The following is a 19,358-nucleotide window of genomic DNA, read 5'->3' as shown; positions in this document are numbered from 1 at the left end:
CAGGAAGAGCCCAAAGCACACAAAATGCCAGCAAACACTCGAGTTAAACCTTAACCTATACCCTTTGGAGGAGGCCAATGGAAATGGAGCAGTCATGATATTATGTTACACATCTTTCTTATCAGCTACTGGATTCTTAAATTCTGCTACCGGTATACCCACAGTTCATGCTTGATATGACAGTAATTATAACGAATTATGGATTGAAATGTTTTCACGGCATATCATAATTAGATAGTCCTGTCATTTCGAACCTAATGTCTTCTTATTCATTTATTCTCAACCTGTCCTATTAGAAGCTTATTTTGTTATTTCCTGGGAATAGAAAACATCAAAGTCATTATTATCTTTTCTTCCTACCCCTCCACATCACCACCCCATACATGAGATACAATAGGCTGTCACCTGAACAGAGGCATTTCCAAGGTTCAGGTCAATTTCTGAAGCCAAACAATTTGAAAACAACGTGACTGGCAGTACTCCATCTGTTGGCGCATTTATTTTACTCGGCGTGATCGGAAATTGTGAGATAACGGGTGGGAACTACGGGCCTACTGCCATACCTTTGTTCTAGAAGAAATGTACGTGGAGTCAGTGCTTCTCATTCAGGACCCATTCAGTGGTTGTTCGCTATGCCACCTTGGACCCAGTGATAGTACTGCAAGTTTAACCCAGACTAAAGTTTTGGAGCGGCAAAACACCTATACTCCGGATCCTTTACTGGTACCTTCAACAATGGGTACGCTACTTATCGTACTTCAAACTCAGTTTGTCTCTGCCCCCCTCCCCACCGTCCAATCTAAATTAGGGGCTGCAATGTACTATTTCGACCCTGATTTACATATAACATAATCTTACGTGCTTTAAAAATAGCTATAGATGGCAACTTAGGGGCAAGGTTATTCTCCAGAAGCATATTAAGTGTTTTTTTGTCTTACTAAGCCTCACCTACAACGTCGTTTCCAAAACTGCCGCTCTTTGACTCAATGAGTGCAAAGGTCATGTCTAGACCAATGGCTGACCGTCCTATCCTCACCTCGTATCCAGGAGGTGATGATGCTCTGGGGACGAGAGTATCAATTTCAACCTGATTATACACATATACAGCGACATCAACCACACACGACAGGGACAAGGGATCCCTATTTCAGTACTAGGGACATTACCCACAGACACACTGCCACTTTACTCCGGGCGCAGCTGAGCGCTCACCGGAGGTTCGAAGCGGTGCGGGGAGAATGTTAACGACTGAAGGGTTGTTCAGAAGACCGTAACGATATATACATACAGTAGGGACTAGGGACCCCTGTTTCAGTACCAATGACATCGCCCGTGGACGCACCGCCACTTTACTCCGGGCGCAGCTGAGCGCCCTCCGGAGGCTCTGATGACGTGCTTCAATGTTTTGATATGGATGAAGATGCGTTTGGAAGACTGTATCAGTACAGCAGGGATTAAGGGACCCAGCATGGAAAACTGAATGTCGGAGGAGGGGCCCTCGCGATTAGAGTGCGTCTTTGGAAGGTAGTATCTGCATTGTATAACTAACCTCCGGCGTATCTCTCGTAACTTATCGTCATGACTCTTTCCTAACAATGCTTAGAAATACATAGTAGTTGGTAAGTGAACCATGTTACTTTGCACACATCCATCATAATCCCGAGATGTTTCGTCTGTTATCGAGTGACTTCCACTGTAGGTCTGCTGCTACTTCAGTTCTTGTGCCTGCACATTCTTGATAGAGGGTCAGAGGAAGCGCTGTTGTTGAATGAGCACATGCAGATATCTTAACTACCGCTGGGTGGCGTGCCTAATCCTAATGTAATGTATGTGTGTGTGAGAGGTTTGGGGTTCTAGTGACAAATCAACACCCAAAGCGGGACATGGCATAAGTTGGATAAATGCAATCCATTCATATTTAGGAGAATGTTGTTGCATGTCAACTATTACTCGTCAACTTAATTTTAGAAAAGTTTAAAGTGAGTCTGCTTGCAAAACGTTTTTTTTTCTTCTGGAACAATTGGCTACGTCGAAGCCCCCCTCTCATTGGACCCGCGACGCGTTGGCGACCTCGCTACGTCCTAAATTGAATTTGAGTTAGCCTTGACTTTACAATGGGAATACCATGCAAAACGTATAAGTATGATTAAAAAGACAAAAGATTCGATTTTTATCCATGAAATTCATTTAGCGCGGTGTCAAATCGATCGGTCGCAGCGAGGTCGCCAACGTGTCGCAGGTCCAGTGAGAGGGGGCTTTGACGCAGCTATAGCGTGGTCTTAGTCTATCACGCAGTCTACTCTTAGCCTATCACGCAGCAATCATTAAGTAACAGATTATGTGATGAAATTAAGCGTTGATAATAACCAACGGCGTAGGTAACGTAACTGCTCACCCTTTGTTGCCGCTATGGTGATTCAGATGAAGGCTGAAGATATGGACCTGTAAAAATCATGACCATTGTATGTCCAGAACACGAGATATCAAACTCTGAAGTTCTGCTGCAGTACCTAGCTGCTAGGGGGCCCAAAATCTAATATTTTTTGGGTCTTAAGAAAATCTATCCACATACCAAGTATGAAGACAATCCACCCAGGCATTCTCAAGTTATCGTGTTTACAGACGGACACACAAACACACAACACCCACACACAAACACAAACACACACACAAACACACACACGAACGCTGGCGAAAATATAACCTCGGCGAAGGTAATAAGCGAAGAGAAATGACACTTTGGCGATAGCATCATGTCAATCGATTCTAAATGTGATGCAATATTTTGTAAATTCCTTTGAAAGCTACATCATACAAGTATAGAACTATCATGTGACGATCTTACCTTCAGTGGGCCTGCTTTTGTTAGGAATATTGTGAGGAATGGCATTCGTTAGATTGGTGATGGAATTTATTTTACACGCCTCGCAATTAGAATACCATTGTCCTTTGATGAAGCTCCTAATCTTGATAGCATTATTGATTTTTTCGTCATTCCCCAGTTTTCTGCCTATAGATCCTGGTTCGTCACCACGTACTTGTTTTGGGAGCTGGAAGCCGCGCTTCATTGCACGGTCTCAAGTTTTGCATCGTCTCTCCGTCACAGAGGTAGGTACATGATGTGCATCAGCTTATTTTGCCTAGAATTTTGACTTGACTTGAATATTACTCAAAATATGTTGTGAACCGGCTTACCGCCTTACCAGCGTAGTTGGCCTAAATCATTGTAAACAAATGAATTGTAGAAAGTATATTATAACACCATCTTCATTGTATGTTCGAGCTAGCTTAGTTTTGTCTTGAATATTCTTCAAAATATATTGCATGCCAGCTTGTTTTTGTCTTGAATACTAGTATTCTTCAAAATATCTTGTACACAAGCTTACTTTTTTCTTGAATATTCTTCAAACTATATTACACATGATCTCAATAGTTTTGTGTTGACCAATCTTTAGAATATGTGGTACAGCCGCTTCATTTTGCTTGAGCAATGTACAAGATACTCCGAATGATTTTGGCATCAAGGTAGAAAATATAGCGATCTTACTATTTGAGCTATACACACACTATTACAAATCTGTACAAAACGGTGTCGGATTCATTAGAGCACTGTATGAGATCCATTTTGGAAGGGTATGCCACTTTGAGGTTTTTGATATGGAAACAAACTTGGGCGGACGCGGATCCCGACCCCGATCAATGAAAAGGCGAAGCAGCTACAGACTTGTTGTCCTTTCAAGCGGTGTTCTGTCCCTACAGGTGCCGAGAAGACTACGGCAACATGTGGGGGGAATTGACCCTCATCTTCTGCGCGACGGCAGTATTGGGCGTTGGAGCAAATTCTGGTAGGAAAACGTATGTGAATGAATGAATGAATGAATGAATGAATGAATGAATGAAGACCTTTATTGCACATTTCTGCAACACTGAGCTAAGAACAGGTCACAACAGGACAAAACATGTTGAACAGATACAGTTCACAAATATAAAACAGAATAAAACAATTACTAGATAAATTCACATTCTCCTCGCTTGTCAGTTATTGTAGATATAAAAGAACAGATATGTTTCTCGATGTAAGGTTTGTCTAGTTTCATTAGGAAAATGAATTTTTCTACAGTACCTAAGAGTATGAAATAGGGAAATAGGTTTTGTACATGCCTATACAGTTCATTTCTCTCTTTGTTATGCAACCTACATTCTGTTACAAAAGGGCATTCGTCCTCTATTCTATTCAAACTACAATGCACTTGAGGTACCCCATTGTACAATACTGTGTGATGCCCCGTACTGTAGAGTACCTGGGTTTTATTTTTTTAGTTTTATTAACTTCTATAAGTTATGTCCAACACATACAACCTTTAGTCTTTCGTGTTAAACACGTTATCTAACACCGTGTTTCAGAGCCCTGTCAAGTGGACGTCATGTTTCTATTGGACGGGTCGTGGAGTATCGGCCGACAGATATTCGAGGAGGAGAAACAATACATCGAGGACGTGGTCGAATGTCTGAGTAACGATGATGTCTATGTAAGACATTATCCATATGTGCTACTGAGGCATACCTAGAGTTTCTTCAATGAGAACAGTTTTTTTATGGCTTGCCCTTGTTTAGTAAAAGATATGAAATCGATGTCATATACAAACATTTTAGGGGCAGTAGACAAGCCCCTTCCAGTAGTGCTTGCAGTTTTTGTGTGACTTAGGGGAAAGCAAAGGAAAGGAAAGTTATCTCGATCCAGTTTAGCTCACTGAGGAGCTAATCTTCTACTGGTCGTGACAGAGAAGACAGACGCTATGTACAGTATTTATAGGTTCATTGTACCAGGAAATTCCCCTAGCTCTTTTCGACAAGAACAATGAACAGTGTACCACGGCTTAACGTCCCGTCCTAAGGACTGCGACCCTTTCCGGTAGCGTGCATGTCGGGTAAGTGACACAGCCGGAATCGAACCCCGGGCTTCTAGTTCCAGAGGCAAGATCGCTAACCACTGGACTACGCACGCTCCGTTTAGACACGGATGTGAGTAAACCCGGGCTATACAATTTTATACACACGGATGTAAACACCGCGCCAGACAGCAAAAGGTTTGGGAAGGGTTTTAAAAACTGGCTTACAAGGCTAACAGTTTTACGGCATGGCATGGGAAGCAATTTGCAATCTTTGGCAGGACTGGATTGTTCAGTTCATGATAATTTGTTGCCCATGTATACCACAGGTGGGTGTGATCAGCTACCACGTGTCACAGAGTGTGGACGTGCCGTTGGGAGATTATGGGAACGCTGTGGACCTTCAAAACGCCATTCTCAGCAACGTGAACTTCACGGGAGACATGGCACGGACTGGGGCGGCTATTAGGTACATGACAGCTGTGGTAAGTGTGAATTTTTCCGTCAGGGCTTAATTCCCACATGATCTGAATCAACACAAAGTCTAGTTTGCGCTACGTAACCTTCTTCCATATGTTTTGTCCACAGACAAACTTCCGACAGGAGGCGCGTAAGGTGGCCGTGGTCGTGACGGACGGAAGCGAACAAGCTGACGAGATTTCTTACGTCAGTTACCTTCACACCTTTTTTGTAAAACAACCCGCTGAATCAACAATATGTCTTTGCATTCAAAAGAGAAACATTCTAGATATTCGATAAGAGATGCCATGTGTTGTATAAGCAATATGTTGTCTGAGTGAGTGATATTGAATGGGTAAGTGGTGGGCATAAACGGGATACATGTTCTTAAAATGTGTCAAATCTAGTTTGTAAAAATGAGGCTTTAATAGCATAAAGCAACGGACTGAACTCCTGTATTTCTAAGATAATAGCATTTCTCACGTTGCTTCTAACTGCAAGCTTTCCAACAAATAGAAGACCCCGTTCATACTAAGTCGTGCAAGTCGCCCGAATCACGAAGCCGCCGCGAAGCCGCATTCCTACACACCAGGGTCGAACGAGCGCGAGTTGTAAAATCGTGCCCAACAGTTCCCACTCTTCCTGTTGTGGTCAATGACCAGTTTGTACGAGGGGTGATCAATAAGTCCTCGGCCTCACCCATCTCTGGGTTAGGCTGAGGACTTATTGATCACCCCCCGTACTTCGTCTTCAGGTTTTTAACCTTAGTGCGGCCCAAGGCCACTACGGTATGCCTAAACACCTCACCCGACCTCACCCGACCTCATCCGAGTCTAAAACGCAGTGTATACGGGGCAGGGACATTATTTGACGTTCTGGATACGTTGAATATGCAATTATGAATGAAAAACAAGCAGCAAACTCTCAGTATTTACCATTTTTTATAAGTTACTCCGCTCGTTTTCAAGATTTCTGGCCGCCATATTGGATCATGCCACTGTTGGGGTCTACATGGGGAAGTTCTTCAAACCTTTTTTATTTATTTTTGTCCGACAGGACGATAAGACGGTGGGTACTAATTACCTTTTCATCACAATCCTTAGTGCGGCCCAAGGCCACTCTCGGGGGACTCCAATAAATTGTGCACGGACACCCAAGGCCACTGCCGGGTGACTCCGTCTGATTTATACAAGAGCATGTCAGGCTCTTTTTCCCCACATTTATCAACGCATTATGGTCCAACATGTGAAATGTAAAAAGATGCAGCTGTGTGTGTGAATTTCTCTTAGGATCCGGGCCGGCTCATAAGAGATGCCAAGAGCGCAAGGGACGCCGGGATTGACCTGTACGCCGTTATTGCGGGACGTGACGTGTTCATCCATGACGTGTTTCACGTCATCGTCACTGCCGACAGCTCCCGGGTAGTGAGCTTGGCTAACGACCCTCCCTGTGCCCTCTCATACATGGTCGAGCAGTGCGGTATGAGTCATGCATCTCTTTCTTACCTTGCATTCTCTCTCTCTCTCTCTCTCTCTCTCTCTCTCTCTCTCTTTCTGTGTGTATTTGTATATTTATGTGTGTGTGTGTTTGTGTATGTACGTGTGTGTGTGTGTCTGTGTTTGTATGCATGTAGGAGTGTGTATGTATGTGTGTGCGTATGCATGTGTGTGCGTGCGTATGCATGTGTGTGTGTGTGCGTGTGTGTCTGTGTGTGTGCGTACGCATATGTGTGTGTGTGCATGTTTGTCTGTGTGTGTGTGTGTGTGCTTGCTGACGTGCGTGTCTGCATGCGTGCTTGCCTTTTTGTGCTTCGGCATACTTTGGCCAGCGTAATGCTAAAAAAACTTAACGTCATTCCAAGTAACGGACTAAATTTCAGATTAACATTTAGTCCGTTATTTTACGTACAAATTAAGTATAGAAGAACTAAAATTGATCTTTTATCACATTCCACAGAGCCAGAGGTACACACAGCGCCGTGCAACCCGGGCTGGAGCTACAATGGGACCTGGTGCAATGGTGAGAGATTGCTCATCTAAATGTATAGTACAGATCGTCTTAGGGTGAAGCTTTAGTTGAGAAAATGCAAGTCTAACAAGCAAAATGGGTATCCGCAAACAAGTTCTTACACAACACGTGTTGATTGGGACTTTAACAAGCTGTAGCTATTTATCACATACATTTAGTTAAGAAAAGTATTTTAATCAACACATGTATTAAGCACATTTACTTGCGTTAACAATTGGCACAATCTTGAACCTCTTTCTAACCTCTTACTAGTGAATTAATGAGCTACCATACATGTAACTTATCAAATAAATAGTAAGAGTATCTTTAAATCTATTACTGTTATTCATACGAAAAATCACAAGCACAAATTTTACACTTACTTCGTCTCTTTGTATCTTTTACAAAAACTGATAAATAAATGTGCTAAATAATCAGATCTACCTAAATGCATACGAAATGTAATAGAGTTTAATACTAGCATCCCCCAACAATGGTCATTCGTTTTTCTATGCAGAGATCGACGAATGTGAAATCTACAATGGCGGCTGTGCTCAGATCTGTGCAAACACCATCGGCAGTTTCCAGTGCTCCTGTGAGGACGGCTTCAGCCTCAACTCGGATGGATTCACATGTGACGGTAGAATATGAATATGATATGTTGATAGTGGGCCATATAAAGCTTTACCAATCTCATTTTATCTGTATAAAACGGTCAACTCAATCTGAATCGGGTTCGATAGAGCAATACCTTGTCACATACATATTAGCCCAGCCTTAGTCTCTGTCTGCTCTTCATATAATCCTTAATGTTCAGTGAACAAATCTGATATGTGCTTCTGCCACGCATGCTATGCGGAACATAAAGCAGTTACGTTCCATGGTGCAGGTGTGTTGATGTCATTCATTGTGACTCTTAATAGTTTTGACAAGTGTGTGAAGCAGCATTTGTTGCATTCCTTTTCATTATTGTTATACAGCAATTTTAGCTGAAGCGCTGTCTCCACTGCAACAGCAACCACAGCCACCCGCCGCAGGTAACTGACTTGAAAATACACAGGAATTGGGGAAGGAGGCACTCAAGCTAACCGATATCTTTCGCACCGCAATCGTCCTTCAGTAAGACATCTGGAGCCGCATAGTTCACGTTTGGAACCTTTATTCAGCCATTTGCACAGTTCCAAACGTGAACTATGCGGCTCCATATGTCTTACTGAAGGACGATTGCGGTGCGAAAGATATCGGTTAGCTTGAGTGCCTCCTTCCCCAATTCCTATGACTTGAAAATACACATAATGTAAATATCTAAAACCTGTCGCACAAGGGAAACAATCTTTTATCAAAAGCATGGTGAATTTTCAAGTTTCATGCTAAATTCTCATCAGGGGTATTTCTTTTTTCTCTCTAGGCGGCATCCTTCCCGAGCTGCAACAGCTCCTCACCACCGCAGTGGAGGGTTCCTACAACGTCAGCCCAAACTGCAGCGTCAACCTGAAGCTCAGCGGATGTCGACTTGACATATCTAGTGACCCTGAGTTTTGTCTGACTGTCCGCCTTCTCCTCTCAAATGTCCTTCCAAGCCTGTCGCTAGATGATTATAGGAGTAAAGCTTCTGATCTGCTTGGTGTAGCTGTGTCTAGTAGCTACGTTGACCGCTGTGAAGATGAATTATCTATTTCAGGAGGCACCACACAGCCTATCGCTATCGTATATCCTGCAATAACACTGCGTGCATTTTTCGTCGATGTCACGTATACATTGCCCTCCTCTTTCAATGCCCTGTTCAGTGGTTCATGGTACATGGGTGATTTAGACTTTGCGGTGACAATGGAGAAATCGGCAGATGGTTTTACTCTCGGTGGCACGGTAGCAGAAAGTACAGATGTAACCACTGACAAACTTATCACAGGGCTAACCTCTGTTGTCCCTGGTAATGATGTTAGCGATTTATTCCACCTACTAAAGCTTGACAACAGCTCCGTTACAGACATCAATGGTGTCGAGGTTATGATAAGCAGAGACTGGGATTACAGCTTAGAGCTGGACTTCAAAACAAATATACTTGACTCGCGGGTCTTCTTTTTCCTCACCTCACTTCAGGCAGATGATGGTTCGAACAGTCAGTCGTTTTCGATGGGCATGTCTTTCAGTTCTGTCCGCTTTGGCGATCTTATCCGAGATGTAGTCAATGACAGCGTTGTTATTCCTATCATAAGTGACATAGTCGTTCCCGAGGCCGCCGTGATGGCAACGACTACAAGACTAGAACCTCATGACGATTATCCAGTACCTTTTTTCAACGAGTTGGTCTCATTAGTCGGGCCGGGTGATTTTCTATTTGCCTTCACAATGAAGCTCAATGACTATGTTCCTTTTGGGACGTTCTTTCTCGATTCTGGCGGCAACAGATACATATTTACTGTCCTTTCTAACGAGACAATTCCTGTGTCCGCTCTGCTGAGCAAAGTCATAATCTCTTTCAAGGCCATCAATCTTCCTCCTCAGCTGCCTGTTGAAGACGTTCTCTCCGGATCCTTGAAGAGTTTCGAATATGACGCAGATACTGACGTCATGATAGTTACTGCCGATGTGGACGGCTCTCTGGTCATAATAGAAAACGTCCTCGTCTTGGAGGATCTAACAGCATCAGAAAAGCTAGAAAAGCAGTCGTCAAATATAATATACTATGACGCTACTTTTGAACTAGAATCAGTTAACTGGAGAGTTGGTCAGTTAATCGTCGCTTTGTCGGTCGCCAGAGATCCAACAACAATGGACTATTCTGCATCCGGTTCTGTACAAGATGAGTTGCCTGTAGGCGCCCTGATCCAAGACTTCGGTGTGTCGTTTTTACCACCAGGTGCATTAAGAGATATCCTGCTTAGTATTGGCCTAGAAGACTTCTCTATTGTGGACCCGAGTGTGGCAATCGTGTTTGGGCAGGAATTTGCTGTCCATCTTAGTGGAAGTGCGGTGATCGGTGACTGGAGTAGCACTGTCGAGATGATAGTGGGCGGGGAGCAGAGCAACCTGGTCATGGCGGCAGGCGTGACGTTGTCGAACATTGGCATAGTTCCGGCCGTTAGCAAACTTACGGGAGGCGCGTTAGACATTTCAGTAATTCCAGGAGCAAGCATTTTGTCGCAGACTAGTGTTGCCTTTGCGGTGTCTCCTAGCACAATGCCCCGAGATCAGCATTTGACAATGTCCTCCCCTCTGCTTGCTGATGTAAACATCAACCAAGGAGTCAGCATTGCAGCAGCTTTTACGCTCCCAGCAGATTGTGGTCAGGACTTTTTTTGCAAAGTTGTGAAAAAGCTGCTGGGATCTGACATTGAACTCAATCTTCTTGCGACCCTGACCACTGCGAGCGACCTGTACATGAGGGCGGTGGTGGGAACCCCGGTGACTCTCGCTGATGGTATTGTGATGCAAGATGTAGGGTTCGAGATCGAGGTTGGGACCACCAACAATGCCATAGGTATAACTGGCTCATTGGAGTTTGAAACGCCTCCTGTGATCTTGAGGGGCGGTATCGAAGCCTCCGAAAGTGGAGGGCACCTCAGAATGTCTTCGGAAGGGATGTGGAACGAGGCGTTCGGGTTAGATTTCCTCGCAATCGGTGACATCATCTTTGAGCTGTCAATTACTCCTGAGCCCACTGTCATAGCGTCTTTGGAATTTGGTGGCCGTGCTATAATTGGATACCAAAACAACCCCAGTGCTACCCCCATCGAGGGTTCTGCGTACATAGGAGTGAACAAGATAGATCCACGACAGAACTACTGCTCAGGCTCTATCAGTGTTCTGACCGTCCCTGCCATTCTCCGCGCTTTCGGTCAAACCTTCCAGCTTCCGTCTTTCTTGGAAGAAATCGGTTTTCCTGATGGAGCCAGTTTTTCATTCTCCGCAATAGAACAAACCCTTCCGAACGGTGTGACCATTCCCCAGGGATTCTTCTTCAGCGGTACTCTACAGATCCTCTTCTTCAGCGTGAGTGCAGACATAAAACTTGACTCGACCTCCCTGTACGCCAAAGTCACAGTGAGCTCATTCGACATCGGCAACGGCTTGATCCAGATTTCTGGATCAGGTTCCGAAACTGGCCCTATCCTTAAAGTCGACATCAGCTGGATTCCAACCCAGGCCAAGTTGCTCATCGACGGAAGTGTCATGGTCCTCGGCATCACAACAAACACCGCCATCTCCATGGATGCAACCAGGACGTATTTCCAAATTGAAGGGTTTTTCCTCGACAAGTTCTGGGCCTCTCTCGAGATCGAAGCCAGCTACGGATCTATATCTCTGAAAGAAGCTGAATTTTCGGTGACTGGGATCTTCAATGGAATGCTTTCCAGGTATGTCAATCAACTCAAAACATCCACTATCTAGGTAAATGTGCACTAAGTGAAGTAATCACAACCATAAGTCAACTGATCCTGGTCTGCATTGTGTAGCAGTGATTCATGTTACAACGATCTAGGTATGTTGCTCCAGAGGACTTTGAGATCTGACTCACACAAACTACATCAACACATACGCGCGTTGGTGGTTAGTAATACTAAAGTACATGGATGTGCCACTTCTCGGATAGTTAAGAGATACTGAAGTGGACTACGTGTGCATTTTTCCAGTGACCTGAAAGACAAGGTGGAGAGTCACCTGGACAACCTGGTGAAGGAAGCGAACGAGGCCTTGGACGGTGCTCGGAGTAACATCAGCAAAGCTCACGAAGACTGTGATGCCGCAAAAGGACCCTTCAATGATGCCCAGGCTGATGTACGTTGATAGACAATTTTTTGTCTAGCTTTTCCTCCAAACGTCTGTTAGATCATGTTAAGCATGAAGTGAGTTGGTAGAATCTTCAATTGAAAGTCTCCAATTTGTAAACAGCTCTAAAGAATGACATCCACCAACATAACGAAATGAACTGAGTAACTGAAAAAAAAAGGATGCATCAAATAAAAAATGCGAAAAAAGCTTGAATCTGACGACAGTCATCCTGCTGTCTTCTGGACTCTAGACGGGAGTGTAGAATCAGGTTGTTTTCAATTTTCATAATAGTTTATTTATTCATTGGACGTTAGCTTTCCTCTAAACATCTATTGAGAAACAATTATGCCTACATGTATTTAGTATCATAATTCTATTTCTATTAGTCATTTCACCCGTTCGCTGCAATGATATAGCAATGCCGAGACAGTTTAGCTTATCGTGCATGCTTTCAAACTGCCCTTATACACTATTCTACAGGTTGACGATGCACAGCGTGACTTAAACGAATCAGTTGTAGCTTTGGAGAGAGCAAAACAGGACGTGGAGAATGAACAGAGGAAGTTCGACGACGCCGTTGCTGATCTGGACGAAAAACAGCGAAGTTGCCAACTCCGTGAATGTGAATCGTGTAAGCCATTTTATATCTTTATTCGACTATTGACTATCTGACTATTGATAAACAGAAAGGAGTCTTTTGCCTGTAAGTTCTGTATCTAAACACAAATAGAATAAATAAATGTCCAGAGTCTATGTGGGCGCACACTCCAAACCCTTCCAGTAGGTGTCTAGTCTGGATTTGAAGGCATTGACAGTCTCAGCTGCCACCACGTCCTCAGGAAGGCTGTTTCAGAGGTTAATTGTCCTGACAGTAAAGAAGTTACATCTCGTTGACTTGGCTAGGGGTTTGGCGATCTTGTAGGGGTGACCCCCAGTCCGTCCATCAGTCTTAAAGTTAAACAGTCTGCTTGGCTCGATGCGGTCAAACCCCTTGACGACTTTGAATACCTGGATCATGTCGCCCCTCCTCCTTCGGTAAGCTTCAAATTATACCACTTGCCCAAACTGAGAATGTCAACCATAATCATATCAAAATAATACTTTCAAACTACTTGCAGTTGATTACACAAACCCACGACATGGCAAATAGATAATAATCCAGCATAAAATTTTACTCATCATCATCATACTTACTTCTACGTCTTATTCTGAAGATGATTGAGTTTGGGGTTTGCCATAGACAGTAAAAGAACATCTGAGCTAATGTATCATAGGGATAATCACAGCGTGTCATTTACGCTAGTGTACCTGTTTGTTGATTGTAGGGGATGCTGAGTGTCAAGCGCACAATTTAGGTCTAGCAGAGTGCCAGGATGCTGTAGAGGTAAGATCAATTCTGCAACTTTGGCGACAAACTAAGCACCTAAGTGTAATGAATAAAGAAGAAGACGGATAGCTTTCTTACCAATTGTCACATGCATGATTCATAAAATCAATACGAAATTGTTGGGAACTATGGTCAGATGACCGTGAAGTCTGGCGATAGCTCTTTTTTTTACGCATTCCTTTCCTGTAGCTTGCTTCGACTAGTTAGTTTGGGAAAAAAGGTTGGATGCAACTCTACATGCAATGATGAAAATTATGTAACACTTATAATATTCTTATACTCTCACTGCGTACTAGGTTGCAAAGGGGACTGTCGAAGCAACTCAGAAGGCACTGGAAGCTGCCAAATTAGCCGCCGAAAATCACCTGACACTAATGGACGCAGACCGCAATTTTCTTCGGTTCAACGAGGACATTTTGAACCGAACAAAAGTGACAATACACGCAAAATGCGAGTAAGTGGGAACAACTAATGCAATTCATACTGAAGTTGTACACGATATTCCGCTCCAAAACTACCTACCATTTGAATTTAACTACCTTCGAGTTATCATATCTGTGACGTTGTTACAGAAGGTGCTCCAGCAACAGCATGAATTCCGGATAAAAAATTCACATGCTTTTGAGCGCTTGAGAAAAAACTTTTGATGCAGATTGATCTGAAGTAAGCCCATGTGTGTGTATCTACAGCGTTGGCGTCAACGCTGCCGAGGGAGCGCTGATTGCTGTCAGGGAAACTCATAAGTTTGGCCTCAAAGTCGAAGAGAAGGTAACTTAAAACATACAGCGATGTGTGTATGTGTGTGTGTGTATGTATGTATGTGTGTGTGTGTGTGTGTGTGCGTGTGTGAGTGTGCATGTGTGTGTGTGTGAATAAGTGCGTGCAAGTGTGAATGTGTGAACATGTGCGTGTGTGAATATGTGCGTGCAAGTGTGAATGTGTGTGTGTGCATATGTGCGTGTGAATGTGTGTGAATATGTTTGTGTGTGCGCGCGCGTGTGTATGTGTGTGTGTGAGTGTGCGCGCGCGCGTGTGTGTGTGTAGACTGTGCTATCACCTATACTCCATAAGGTGGTTTACGACTCTGCATATCCCCCCATCATCAGGCTGTGAATGGAGTGGTGGGAGAAGTGATGGACATTTGGGATATAGGCTTTAATGCGACCGTGGCGGAGGCACAGACTGGCAGTTTCGGAGGTTGGATGGCGGCGGCGTTCTTTGGAGACGAACCGTTTGTAAGTGTCCGTGATCAGATCCAAGCTATAATGGGGTTAATTCATGGGTTTACCAAAACAAAACGGTCACGTAGAGGAATCCTCATTCACTACGAACAGAGAAATTCAAGATGCCAGCAAGTGAAAAGTCTACAAAATAAAACGACAAAACCCTGAAAATACTCTGACTGTGACCTTAATTGTTGAAAGATGAACACGAATTTAGTCATCAAGAAGACAAAAATAGAAAATGTAATTTTTTTTTCATGTTGACTTGGAACATAAAACGTAGTAGACTAGTAATTCTGCCTCAAACTAAGTGTATACTTCTGTATTATCCCACAGAAAATGGACCTCACAATCAAGATCCACTCCATCGACGACATGGTAATCGCCATTTGCGACGTGATCAAGGATATCCTGGTGTAAACGTGTAAGCGCCCACAGAAACACAGTGAAAATGATCAGATTGTGGCAACCGTTATTCCATCTCAACCGGTGGCCTGTTAATAGACATGAATAAGACATAACTTGCTTATGCAAGCGTTGTTTTAAGCTTCTAGGTTCTCCAATGCAGATTATAGTTGCTAGCAAATAGAACATTAAGTGCATGTAATGTATATCATAACCTGCAAATGATTTTAGTCCAGAAGAATAGAGCCGGCTTTAGGCTTCTAAAAGTATAATGAAAAAACTAGTGCCCCCTTACCGGTGCCTCCTTACGCCTTTTAACAGACATGCATTTGCTTATGCTAGTGTTGTCCAGCTGCTATATTCTACCTTGCAGGCCCACGTACTGTAGAAGTGCTACTGATATATATATACATGTATATATATATATATATACTATGTGTATTCTAACCTGCAATGATTTTGGCTAGACGAATAGAGCCGTCTTAAGGTTCATGTTTCATCATAAACATTACATATGATAAGTTCACATTCCATTGGTTATAGTTTACTTTATGATTCGTAATGTAACTGACAGATTGTGCATTTTAGTGCGTTTACTAATATAATGTTCGGTGCCATTTTGACTTTGTCATAAGTCTATCTAACCCAGATGCATGCTAGTCTGTAATCTTGTTGTAAGACAATTTACTTCAGTGTGTAACTTAGGCTTCAACACCAAATATAGATCCTACGAGAATGTACCATGTATTCAAACGTTCTAAGTACAATTTACTAGTACATTATTCTATTAACAACTCTAGGTCTCGTGGAGTGGAACTCGTTGCAACCAAGTACCGTGGAAGCATCCTCATTATACAGTTTTAAACAATGCATGCAGTTAGACATGCGAAGGTTACACGTGACAAGTCGTTCGGCGTAATATAACCAGCTGCTGCTGCGCCGCGTGCCTACGAAGCTGGTGTGTAACGCCGAATGGCGGTTATACCGGCTATATAGATATAGATACAGATAGGTCATTGTAGAATCTACATAGTGTAGATTGCAACCATGAACAATAGTCTGCTGTAGTTAAGTATAATTTCCCATTATGGGCATATTTGTTGAGTTAAGGTTAATTTGTTATCATCAGAAGTTCCTTTGCTTTGTTAGATAATGATGATGCTATTAATATATTCTAAGTAAATCACATTGTCTGCATTAGAGACTGTCAGCAGTAAGAACCATGGCTTGGCATTATTTACTCAAGATCATGATAATCATTGTTCTGAAGAGTTGATCCCCGTATTGTTGTGTATTATGACCATATCATCGGTCTAAACCATTCAGCGGGTTCGTTGCATCTTGTTCAACCTTAATCAAAGTATGTTTAATACATATGGAACCTCTTCATGCACTGGTCCTGTCTTTCATTCTTTCTTCAATAGACTACATCATGCTACCTTTTGCCCTATCCACGATATACAAAGCAAGTTCCTTCGCCTCAAAATGCATATATTTGTTTAAAAGAAATAGAAGAAAACTTTTTTGGAAGGGACAATAGTTGATAGAGAAAGTTTAAATCGCCAATAATCAATGCTCGTTAGTATCAGGTAGAACCACACAATAAAGCCGAGCCACATTTCAGTAGCACCCTACGTTTGTACAGGCTAGTCGTACATCAAGTATTGACCTCAAAATATGCAACTACTAGTATTTATGGCTATAATGACGCATCTACCAAGATATATGGGGACACCGTGCGGTGAAAACTGGTACTTCAGATCTACGCAGTGGCAAATTACTTGTATGTAGAAGGGGCAAGATCCGGTTGAGTCAATTGAAGGACGCCACTCCAATGAATAGATACTAGATAGATATATGCATCAACGTGACTGTAAAAACAGAAGGTAGCGGCATGTGAACACATAATCTGACTAAATCAAGCTAGTATGTAATCCCGCTTAGGAGGATAGAAGAGTTTGCCATGGCCATCTACGCCAAATACGTCACACCCCTTCCCAAAATGGCGGCTACGTCGCTGCGACCGCTTTGCGACCTAAAATTTGACAGACCGCTCAACACACTTCACATATAAAAATCAATCTTTTTACGCATTTTTGTGTTTTGTTGTCTTTTCATTCATACTTTTATAGTTTGCTTCATATTATTCCAATGATTAGAACGGGTTACACTAACATGGGTGATAACTGATATCCCTTCACGAACGCCCGACCCCGTGATTTGTGTAGACCTGCGTTTTATTAGCCATAGGCATATCCATGAAAATAATTTGGATTCAGCAAAACTTATCGTACTGCAAACTTACTTTGTCCCACGCCCGATATGAAATAGGCGCTGCAATGCACTATTCCAACCTATTGTTAAGTCTAACATTATCTTTCGCTCTCTAGTATTAGGTATAGATTAACACTTTGGAACCAGGCCTTCCCCCAGAGAATCTGAAGTGTTTCTTGTCTCACCAAACATTACCTTCTTCCATGTTGTTTTCCAGACCTGCCGCTCTGTGAGACTGTGAATCAATTTGAGGTCAGAGAGCAAAGGTCATGTCCAGACCAATGGCGGATCGTCTTATCCTCACCTCGTACCCAGGACAGTGATGATGCTCTGGGGACGAGAGTATCAATGTCAACCTGATTATACAAATATACAGCGACATCAACCACACACTACAGGGACTAGGGGTCTCCATTTCAGTACCAAGGACATCGCCCGTGGACGCGCCGCGATTTTACTCTGGCCATAACTCTGCGCTCGCCGGAGGTTCGAAGCGGCGTGGGAACGCTTCAATGTTTTGTTACGACTGAAGGGTTGTTTAGAATACCGTAACGTTATATACATACAATAGGGACTAGGGATCCCTGATTCAGTACCAAGGACATTACCCGCAGACACACCGTCACTTTACTCCGGGTGCAGCTGAACGCTCTCCGGAGGCACCGATGGCGTGTTTCAATGTTTTGTTATGGATGAAGAGGAGTTTGGAAGACTGTATACGTACAGTAGGGATACGGGACCCAGCAAAGGAAACTGGATGTCGGGAGGGGTGGGTCACGGCTGGCCCCAGAGTACCCTGACCCTCGTGATGAGGATGGGACTAGGGAAGGTGACATTCTGTAACTGATTTGTAAAATCGATATAACCGACCTGTGCCAGGCTGTGGCAAAGAATCTTTCCTGAATCGGTTTAGATACTTAGTAGGCCGCACATTTATAAGTTTAACCATCAGCGTGTGCATCATGCATAGTCTGCAGCTGGCCATAATTCGTAATTTGGAGTTCTACTTCTTCTTCAGGTATTGTGCCAGCACACAACTAATGGAGGCCGAGGATACAGAGGAGCGCGGACGTTGGGAAAACGTGGAGATTTCTCAACTACCGCTGGGTGGCGTGCCTTATCCATGTCTTTGTTGACTTATTTTGATTCTTTCAAAGTTTGGTTGTAAGACTGATATCGATCTGGCAAGGGAGGGCGCTCCAAAACACAGGCCAAGCCAAGGGCACTAGAGCTGTGTATGATGTCCTTGGCCAAACTATCTACTAACGTCTGAGAGAGAAAAGATTAATTTATGAAAGACACTGCTTCGGGAATTAGGCTGAACTGGCGACTGAACTGTTACTTCAAGAGACCATGACACGGTAATATACGAGTGGGTCAACTGAGTCAAACTTACATCGATTAAACTGGCATTGCCGAGGATTTATTATACGAGAAATCGACTTAATAACAACTGACATTATTGAAGACATTGCGTTCATAATGTACTGGGTGGACACTGTGTCATAAGCAATGAATAATCACCACTTTAATGAGAAATACATGCCTGACTGTCCATCAAACGTAGCGGCTTGTAGATACATTAACTAAATCAAGCTTCTATTATTTAAACAGCTCTTTTACTTTACAGTGAGAGTTTGTGATACACAGACTACACTGTCAGTTAGCCGGACTAAATCACGCTTCTAGCAGCCCCTCCCCACTGGTCCATACAGCCCCGGGAGTGGGAGTTTGTGTTACACATGCTAGCGGACACCCAACTTGTTTTTCTCGGTCATTTAAGACTGATAGCAATCTGCATAACATCCCTCACGCAAAGCCGTGCATCGAAGTACGTATACAAACATTGAAATCGATAAAAGCACTTAAAGAAAAAAAAATCAGATATCAAATTTGAAACGATCATCAAAAAGTTACTCATCTTGAGACGTTTTCTGGTTA

At 43.2% G+C, this 19,358-nt stretch overlaps 1 protein-coding gene across 1 annotated transcript; it reads left to right on the top strand.

Annotated features, from left to right (window-relative positions):
- The first annotated feature begins 3,763 nt into the window (after positions 1 to 3,763).
- Positions 3,764 to 15,530, top strand: LOC136421038 (uncharacterized). Its single transcript, XM_066408183.1, has 16 exons — positions 3,764 to 3,845; positions 4,405 to 4,529; positions 5,219 to 5,374; positions 5,478 to 5,555; positions 6,638 to 6,827; positions 7,305 to 7,367; positions 7,873 to 7,995; positions 8,336 to 8,392; positions 8,764 to 11,713; positions 11,990 to 12,134; positions 12,609 to 12,759; positions 13,454 to 13,512; positions 13,812 to 13,969; positions 14,205 to 14,283; positions 14,622 to 14,750; positions 15,075 to 15,530. The coding sequence occupies exons 1-16, from the start codon at positions 3,782 to 3,784 to the stop codon at positions 15,156 to 15,158; spliced, it is 4,611 nt and encodes a 1,536-aa protein (XP_066264280.1). The 5' UTR covers positions 3,764 to 3,781; the 3' UTR covers positions 15,159 to 15,530.
- The last annotated feature ends 3,828 nt before the right edge of the window (positions 15,531 to 19,358 follow it).

The sequence above is a fragment of the Branchiostoma lanceolatum genome, chromosome 15 (genome assembly GCF_035083965.1).
Source record: "Branchiostoma lanceolatum isolate klBraLanc5 chromosome 15, klBraLanc5.hap2, whole genome shotgun sequence".
NCBI lineage: Eukaryota > Metazoa > Chordata > Leptocardii > Amphioxiformes > Branchiostomatidae > Branchiostoma > Branchiostoma lanceolatum.
Note: the sequence above shows the minus strand (reverse complement) of the source record. Positions and strands in the feature narration are given on the sequence as shown.